The following is a 9,179-nucleotide window of genomic DNA, read 5'->3' on the forward strand; positions in this document are numbered from 1 at the left end:
ATCAGAAATCTTTACTGCAGTGGCCTTAAAGTGGTCCAAATACAAAGTTAAACTCTTTATTTAATGCAAAAGAAATGTACATAGTACCTGTAAATATACCTGATGAAGCACTGTGTATAGATTTATCTCCTTGTATTATATTAGAAAAAAACAATAATTTTTTATATTAGCTTCATAAAAAAGTGTAATATAAAATATCAGATCTCAGTTACATATAAATGACTTTAAAAGCTTGAGGCTTGGCGTGTTCTCCGTGCAGCCCACTTTTATAATGTGTCATTCCATATAGCACCGATGGTAAAATTGAACTGTGGGTCATCATTCATAAGCCCACAAACCTACGTAAACAATAAATAAAAGCAGATTCCATCAGCTCATAGTTGTCATGAAGCTGCTTTAGACTTCTAAAGACTGCTTTAGAAAGTGAATGTTTTAACCATAGAAAGTGTTAATGACAACTGACTCTTATTGGAAAAAGCCTTTACAGATGCTTATGAAAATTGGTCGTGATTAGACTTATAATGGTGTCATTTAGCCTTTTGAATGATGACCTTCAGTAAATTTGTATGAAACGTAGAAGCTATTTTCTACCAGAAATGCCTTATGCATATAGTTTGCATATATTCTGCACTATACATGATGTTGCTAAAGACAGATATAAGGATAAATGTATAATTGGTCCATTCCAGTGTCCTTGCTGTGAAATTATGAAACTTTGACAGATTCATAAAATTTGAGCGACAAATAAGCGGCAATGAAATTAGCAGATACTGAACCTCAATTTCCGCTTCCCTCTGTCTTAAAAACCCTTATAATAACTTGTAAATGTAAAAAAAGCCTTCAGCACGCCAGCTTCTAATTGTGAATGGAGTGGGTGTCTTTGTTTTGACTCGTTCCCCTGCACGTCCATTCTCATGAGCAGACCACAGTCTTTGTGCTCTTCTTCTTGGCTGCATTTCGCCTGGACCTCAGCTTCACTGTCTGAAACAAAACAGATGTAACATTACACTTTCTTTCAATCAGCGAAACATAATTCTCTAAAAGAAAATTACTGAGGGCGGTGTTTATAGGTTTATTTAGTAAGAGAGCACTCAAATATCCACTCAAATGCACACGGTCCTGACCTTTGACAAACTAGGTGAAAGGGGACTACAGACTGTAAGTGTAGAACCACAAAGGGTTCCTGTATGGTCAGTGGGGTTGAGAGTATGGATTGAGTATGGAATGTAAGTTGTTGTAATATTCAGTATTCACACATAGACACACTTTAATGATAAAGCAGTGGTACTCTATAGTCATACTTATGGTACTGTAGTCCAGGCACAGACCTTTAGACCTTAAAACTGTTTATAACTGACCAATAACAAAACGTTTGAGAGAGGAAATAACTCCTCACAATCTGTCTATATTTTATAGGATCTCAGAAACAACAGTGGCATAAGCAGTCAATTTGTGACTTCAGTTCATCTGCTTATCTGTGCTAATACTAAAACTAAAGCTTCAAAATGTTTCTGTGCAAAGAAAAGTCAACAGTGAAAGCTCCTTCTTTTACAATGAAACACCTGCATTCATTTGCCCGTTTGACCTCAGTGGACAATGAAAATTTGGTAACAGTACCTCTAAAATAGTTTGAATACTCCTGTCAAGTAGAGTTATGTTAATTCTGTAACTGTAAATATACTGTGTATATTTCTGAATTACTTTTAAAATCATTAAGTTACTTAATGCAGTGTTGAACAAACTGATACTTGGTTCAGAGAAAAAGATGGAAATCCCAACTGACTGCACTAAAGCAGATGGGAACCTCAAACCTCAGACATCTATAAAGAAACTCCTTGTATAGTAATGATCCCAAACATTCCAACCACCTGTGAAGGAATACTTGGCTGAAACATAACGAACAATGCTGGAATGGTGTGTTTTACAGTTGGCGTTATTTGATTTCATTGTTTGTTTGATTTCATTATTTGATTTCATTTGATTGTTAAATAATGCACCAAACCACAACAAAAACAATTATGGCACAAATGTCCAGAGCTAATGCATGTGTTAACTCATGTTATGTGTATGTGCTAATGAATTTTAAAAGTTGTGTTGTATGATTATGACTAGGTTTTCTTAATAACCTTTTGGTTAAAGGTTACACCTACGGCTCTGGTTACTTCATAATTATGGTCAGATTTACAGTCATATAGGCTTTGCCTCAGGATTAAGGCTTGTTTAGTGAAGCCATCATTTAGACCAGTGATTAGTCTGTAAATATAGTGATCTGCTGGTGACTCATTAGTTTCCGTACCTTTAATGGAGGCATATGTGGGACGGCAGCTCCAGTGTGTCTTCGAGCTCGCACGACCTGTAAGAGAAAGATGAGGAAAACCTTTACGATCCCGGGGTCTGTTTTTTCAGAATGGTTCCGAATCTGTTTCGCTTTAACTGCAGTTTCATAAACAAAATATTTCTGTATTTTAGAATCCATTTTGAGAATTGTATTCATAAATAAACACTATTAACTTTTCATAGTCTTCCACATACTCTTGGTAAGTCCAAAAAGCTTCTCGCTTGCAGTTGATCCCCTTTTGCCATGAGAGCAGCATCTAATCAGTCATTGGCTACTGGACCGGTGTTTGAAACAGGCCCCACCCACAGAATAAAATCTACAGACACCCCGCTACATCAGCACCAGTGAGTTTTGCCTCCCCTCAGAAAAGAGTGAACAACACTTAAACACAGGTGTTCTGCCTGTCCCTGTTTTTGAAATACAGCTAGTAATAACACAGGCACAGTTAAGCCTTACAATGTTTTTGAAGGTGTGGATATGAAAGCTGCTGACTGTCACAGAGGGGCAAAACTCATTGGTGCTGAGGTAGCAAGGCCTTTAGATTTAATTCTCTGAACATGTTATTAATTCAGTGTGTTAGTCACTTTTTAAATAGAAACTGATTGACTAGACCCTGCCCTCATGTCAAGCAATAAATAAAACAAATAATACATTAAATATTTGTTTGGTTTTTGGTCTTTTGGACTTCAAATGCCTTTCACATTGGAAATGCAAGATAAGAAAAATATTGAAAATCATTAAACCATTTTTAATCAGTCAAAGCTCAGGGAACGTTTCTTCTGAGCTGAGCATTCACAGCAAACGAGGTCAAAATAAAACCTTGTCTTTAGCATCACGGCTCTTTCTCAAAGAAGGTGATATTAATGCAGGGAGTTGCCCCAGATAAGCACCTGCAGTGGGACTCCGGGGTTGTGTCTGAGCAGCGAGTAAGTTCCGACTCGTGATTTGCGAGGCCCCTGTTTCTTCTTATTGCTGTTCAGGTGACGGCGGGATCGGTCAGTCTGCAACACAGGAGACAACACTGTATCTTTACCATGAGAAGAGATGTGTTTAAGTCAAAGATTTCTAAATAAAAATGCATCTATTTTTTGTGAATAAGTCTCTACATTACTTTCACACGGACAGAAGGAATAAAACATGCAGAACATATACAGTAGAGTGCAGTAAGTCGGGAGCCATAATTAATTTATTAAATTTATTGTCAAAGCAGACAGTTCATTTCATTTTTTCTGCAAAAATTACACAGGTGATTAATCAATGTTTTACAACAGCTTTCATACTTTTTTTTCTTTTTCTTTTTTTTTTTTTTCTAAAGCAATAGGGAAAGGACGCATTTCCACTTCTCCAAAGTTCAGTCTTTGAAGCTTGTTTGACTTCCTGCGTCTCATGAATCACGTTATGCCAATCAAAGTCATTACATTCCAAGCCTCTGTTCTTTCATCTGCAACTGTTCTTCCCTTTTGTCTAATTATATTTCTTAATAAAGCCTTGTAGACAGCTACACATCCTTTCAGGCCCATTATTTTGTGTTAACGGTAGAAAAATGAACATGAGATTTGAAAGAACATTGGAAGTTGATTCTTCTCTTGTCGCTCAAAGATGAAATTGCACATGGAAGCATTGATTATCTGATGTCCTGTAAGGTCTTGTATGGTTGTTAGGAGTCACATTCTCTACATGTACTCCATATTCCTCAAGTGGATCATCTGTATCTCATCTCAAATATTTTCTGAAATATCAGTACCTTAATATTTTTACTTAATGAGAGCAAACAAAGGGTGGGCCTCATTTTGCAGGCTATATTTTGTGTAAACTTGTTCAAATGTTTTGCAAATCATTATACGTATCTCAATAGAAAAATAAGATTCACTTTCTCTCGTTTAAGTTTTGTTTCTCTCCTGAAGATCTCTGTGCTGGCTGATATCTGAGGTTTGTATTGGTACAGGGGTTAAGCAGTCTCTAGCCTTTTGCTTTTTTCATTTCACACACACTTTCACACACCTGGATAAGAGTGTTGGGAAAGCCCTTGGCTGAAAATGTTCCTGGTAGATGGGCTTGGCCATGGTGACTTCCTCTTTCTCTCTCTGGGTCAGTCTGCCTCTGGACCCTTATCTGAAATGAACACAAAGGGTATAAATACACTCTTAATTTTTCCCATTCTGTTCATGCTATATCTATTACCCCATATTTACTTATACACATGACACTAGCCAGCTCTTCTGATATATTATAGAAAATCAGCCAAAATATTAAATGGCCCTCTTTGATTCTACAGTCATTGCCAGCTCTTCCGACCATATGGGTGCCCTTTGTAGTTCCATACAATATACCCTGGTCCATCTGTACTCCAGTAGCACCGCTGTATCTGATCCACTCCTGACACACATTAACAATACCACCGTCATGCCAGTGTCACAGCAGCACTGAGTATTATCCACCACCCTAAGAATACCTGCTCTGTGGTGGTTGTGTTTCAGTGACCATTTATATACAGGGTGAAAGGGGGCTAACAAAATATGCAGAGCTCTCTCTGATCTCCTCCACAGCATCTTCATCCCCTTCAAGTCTATGATGCCCGATGCTTTACTTTTAGGAACCAATGACAAGGGTTTCTTTAACAAGACTGTACTCTCTGTGCTCATTAAAACTCTAATGAACTATTAAAAGGGATGCCATTACTTAAACATGCAACATTATTACCTCTTCACGTTATACTACAGACACTGTGCACTTTAGTGGTTTTAAGATGGAATAAAAAAGAAAGGTTTCAGACCCAGACTGGCTACAAAAATAAGTTACTTGTGTAATTGGTGTTCATTTCCAATCTGTACTAGTAAATAACCCTTCATAACCGTGGGCCACATTCCTAACAGTTAAAGTGGAGAAATTAACAGTTGTTCAACTGATGAAATTACTTTGCCCCTAAGGGTGAGCCCTGAGGCACACCAAGTATGTGTGTGGGTGGGTGGGTGCATGAGTGTGTGTGTTAATTTTGGTTATGAGGAACAGAATGAGAATGGGGAGGGGGACTTTAACACTAAACAAGAGTGGAAAGTCAAACAGCGCAATGGCTCATGGAAATGCCACGGAAAGTTGGAGTCCTTTTTCTTCCCTTTAGGGTATTTTTGGTAACCAGGCTGGTAGAGCCTCAGACGCCACAACAGCAGGACAGAAAGCAAAGAGCTAATTCACATCTGCCCATGTGGTTAAGGCGCTCCACAGCACATGTGTTTGATGCATGCACAGCTGCCTTTAATGTCTGAATATGCCTCTAACACCTCATGCTTTTTCTATTTGTCCCACTTTGCTGCAATGCTCTGACGCAGGAACGGAATAACTGAACGTCCCATAGACCACTAGCTCCCACAACAACAAATGCTCACAATTCCAAATGTTTGACAAAACCTTGGATTTTGATGTTTCTTTCTTTTGATGTAATCTGAAAATGCCAGGTGCAGTTTAAATATCTTGATGTACAGACCAACAGAAAGGCTTAAATGATTAGGAATAAAGTGTTATTACATTAAATATCTTGTTTTCCTTAAAACCATTTGCTTCCTACCAATGGTGGCATGCTGCTTTCATATTGCCATAGTTGCACATTATTTCTTTCTGTAGATGTAAACATACTGTAACTACCTCTTTAAAACAGTGTTCTTAACCGTAAACATTCCTAAAATATTTGTGGCTCGAGTTTATGGCTCTAAACGTAGTCATTTGTATTTGGTCTAAAGCATTGCGCTATGAGAAGCTGTTAAAGCTCATCATTCACAGCTGTTTATAGTGCCATCCCTAGGAATATCACTAATGAGAAATAAGTGTGGTATCCGTTTTATTTCTGCATTTTTATATACAGTAATGTATGTGACAAATCATCTATGCTCCGTTGGTTTCCATAGTTCGGTTTCCTAACACTGCTATGTTCCACATAATCCTGGCAACAAACGCACTCCACTGTATTACAGAAAGTGTCTAACTTGAAATTACAATGGGTAAATATCTCTTTAAAACCTTTCTTTGATACTTTCAAGTCCCTGCTCAAAGTCTACATTTTAATCAGCTACATTTCAGTCAGTAATATTTAGTCACTTGTACCTTGTAGTCACACTATTGACTTTGATCCTCTAGAATTTTATTTCAGACTAAGACTGCATCTAAAATAAAGTACAGAGCCTTCATCTCCTGTGCTGGTAGATGCTGGATGTTCTGAGATGTTCAGCTGCAGTTCTAGAAGTTACTAAGTACTCTTTGGAGCTACTATTTTTGTAATTTTAACAATGTTTGGCATATTACTGTCATAGCAATTACTAGATATAACCACTAAAAATGAAAGTTTAAGGGGATAAAACAGTCAGGCAGTACGTCTAGAAACAGCACCCTGGGAGGTTCCCAGGTCCACAGCTCAGCTTGAAACAAGTTTGTCGATAAGTAGTACGGGTTTATAAAAAAGCAGGTTTGTAAACAGATGTCAAAGACATTACCTTGACCTTGCTGACCTCGCCATGAGCACAGTCTCTCCCTCCATCTGCGCAGTCAAGAGCATGAGTAAGCAGGTAGCCCTGCAGGCACAGCAGACAGACCCACAGCGCTGTAGCCATGGCTGTGAGACAGAGAGAGAGAGAGAGAGAGAGAGAGAGAGAGAGGGTGTGTGAGATGGGGAAAGTGTGTAGGAGACTGTCAGATCGGCACTTTTCTGCGTGTGTTTTTATACTGTCGGCTGTAATGGAGTCCAGATGGAGGACAAGGAGGAGAGGCCATGCAAAACACACTCCCATACAGACTTGAAGGCACACATAGAGTTCATATACAATATAATATATAAAAAAGAATATATTCAGTATTGCCACTGTGATAACAAAACATTATATCTCCAAAATGTTAACTTTATAGGAACATTTTAAAACAAATTTCACAAATTACTGAGCAACAGATACCTTGCAGTTCCATTTCCAGTTTAAATATTAAGTCTTTATGTGTCAGTGATGTAGAGCTCTGGTGGGTTGTCTCAGGGGTGGTCTGTATTGTCCTGCGAAAACTTCTCTTACATTTGCAAATTTGGCTTCTTTACTCAGTAATAGCTTCTTGACTGTGATACATCCTTTATCTGGGAATTTGGAAAATTGGCTTTCCTTAATTAAATGGATTATGTTATAATGAATCTCCTGAATAACTTGCACCTATTAGCCATTTTGATTAGCGTATAGATGTATAGATTCCACACCGGTACAAGTCCCCACAATGTAAAGTTAAAAAAACAAAAAAAGGTTTTGTTTGACAAAATCAGACAAACACACAGAGAGTGATTATAACACACATCTTAGCTCATAGACAGTGCACCCTCCACTTTCTTACACACACACTCTCACACACTCTGACCTTACTCATTCTCCTCCATTGCAGATATATTATAGCACTGAATGCCTAGAATGCCCCTCAGACACACACTTGTACGCAGTCCATTTTCTGATGTAGATTGCATGAAATTGGCACTGTTCAAGGAGCTGTGGTGTAGAACAAAGCTGTGATTATAACTGTCCTGCCCCTTATGTCCTCTCCACAGAATGTCTCTAAAAAATTTTCTGAAAGGTTTCTATGGTTTTGGAGGAGCTGCCCTCCAGCTGCAAGCTGAAGCCACATAATAGTCACATTCCAGCGTTATGGGGACATTGCGGGGGTTGCTTTGAAGTTGCCTGTGCTATTATTTTGAGGGCGTGCAATGAAGACATGTTTGAAACAATTAAGGCAAATTCATCCAAGCAGCGGTGATGTCCAAAAAAATGGCGGAAAGTTTACATACACCTGCTCATGCAACAAATTTTCTGGGTATTTATAAGCATTTTGAATCATATTTGTTCTGGGAAATGTAGGAACATTTCTGTTAGGATATGATTCCATTCAGTTATGAGAGGGTTAGTAAAGACAGGTACTGATTTTGGATGAGTATTGGATAACAAAAAACACTCCACCTCATCCCAAGTCCTGTATTTGAATAGATGAATCACTCCAGAGAAATCGCCTGATAAATGTCCAAAGATTTTTGCATATGCAGCGTAGAGGTCCTTGAGACTGTGGCAAAACTAACTTGCAGCAGCAGTGCCAGCTAAGCAAGCTGCAGACTCTCAGACCTCCCCCTCTCTCTTTCCCCTTCTTGTTTGTCTGTCGCTCTCTCTGCATTTTAAGTCCACAGCTGGACTCTAATACAAAGATGCCCTGTCCCGTTAATTCCAAAGCTGAGAAGGACTGGCTGGAAAGAGCTGGAGTTGCAATATTGACGCTTTGGAGAAGACATTTCATCGCTCATAAGAGGCTGTCTGTGTCCCGAAGGCAGACCATTAATCTAAAAGTTGTCCTCTCAGCACTTCCCTGCACTGGCATCAGACTGATCTCCCAACTGCTGACTCTGTGAGTCGCACTGTACAGTTAGAGCCCTCACACACACTTCACACACTTCACACCTTTACTGCTGCCACATTTCCTGCCACTTGTGCTGAAAGAATCTACTGCTTTTTAAAAGAATATAGCATTTGAATCTGAGGCCTTTCTAATGAAGGCAAGGTTCAGGCTAATAGAGATAACAGACTAGCACACTACTGCTATTACTACAACAACTACAATTGCTGTTGTTCCACTGCATGGCATCAGCTCGACTCGGCTCGGCACAACTCGCTTTTCCCTGGTCACATTCCACTAGCACAGCTCTCCCACAAAATGTAGCCATGAAGTAACAAAACCCTGTTTTTAACTAGAACCGCAGACCTTAAAAAAATTATGTATTCACATGTTGTTTTGTTGTTTTGAACTGAACATGGCTCCACACCTTTTTTCTCACAGATCTGCAGAG

At 38.8% G+C, this 9,179-nt stretch overlaps 1 protein-coding gene across 1 annotated transcript; it reads right to left on the reverse strand.

Annotated features, from left to right (window-relative positions):
* Positions 1-20: 20 nt before the first annotated feature.
* On the reverse strand, positions 21-8,421 carry si:dkey-12l12.1 (uncharacterized). Its single transcript, XM_066644315.1, has 6 exons — positions 8,305-8,421; positions 6,820-6,938; positions 4,340-4,450; positions 3,229-3,339; positions 2,297-2,353; positions 21-981 (listed from the first exon to the last, which is right to left on the reverse strand). Exons 2-6 carry the CDS (start codon positions 6,934-6,936, stop codon positions 913-915), a joined length of 465 nt encoding a protein of 154 aa, XP_066500412.1. The 5' UTR covers positions 6,937-6,938; positions 8,305-8,421; the 3' UTR covers positions 21-912.
* Positions 8,422-9,179: the final 758 nt, after the last annotated feature.

The sequence above is a fragment of the Hoplias malabaricus genome, chromosome 1 (assembly GCF_029633855.1).
Source record: "Hoplias malabaricus isolate fHopMal1 chromosome 1, fHopMal1.hap1, whole genome shotgun sequence".
In the NCBI taxonomy this organism is placed as follows: domain Eukaryota; kingdom Metazoa; phylum Chordata; class Actinopteri; order Characiformes; family Erythrinidae; genus Hoplias; species Hoplias malabaricus.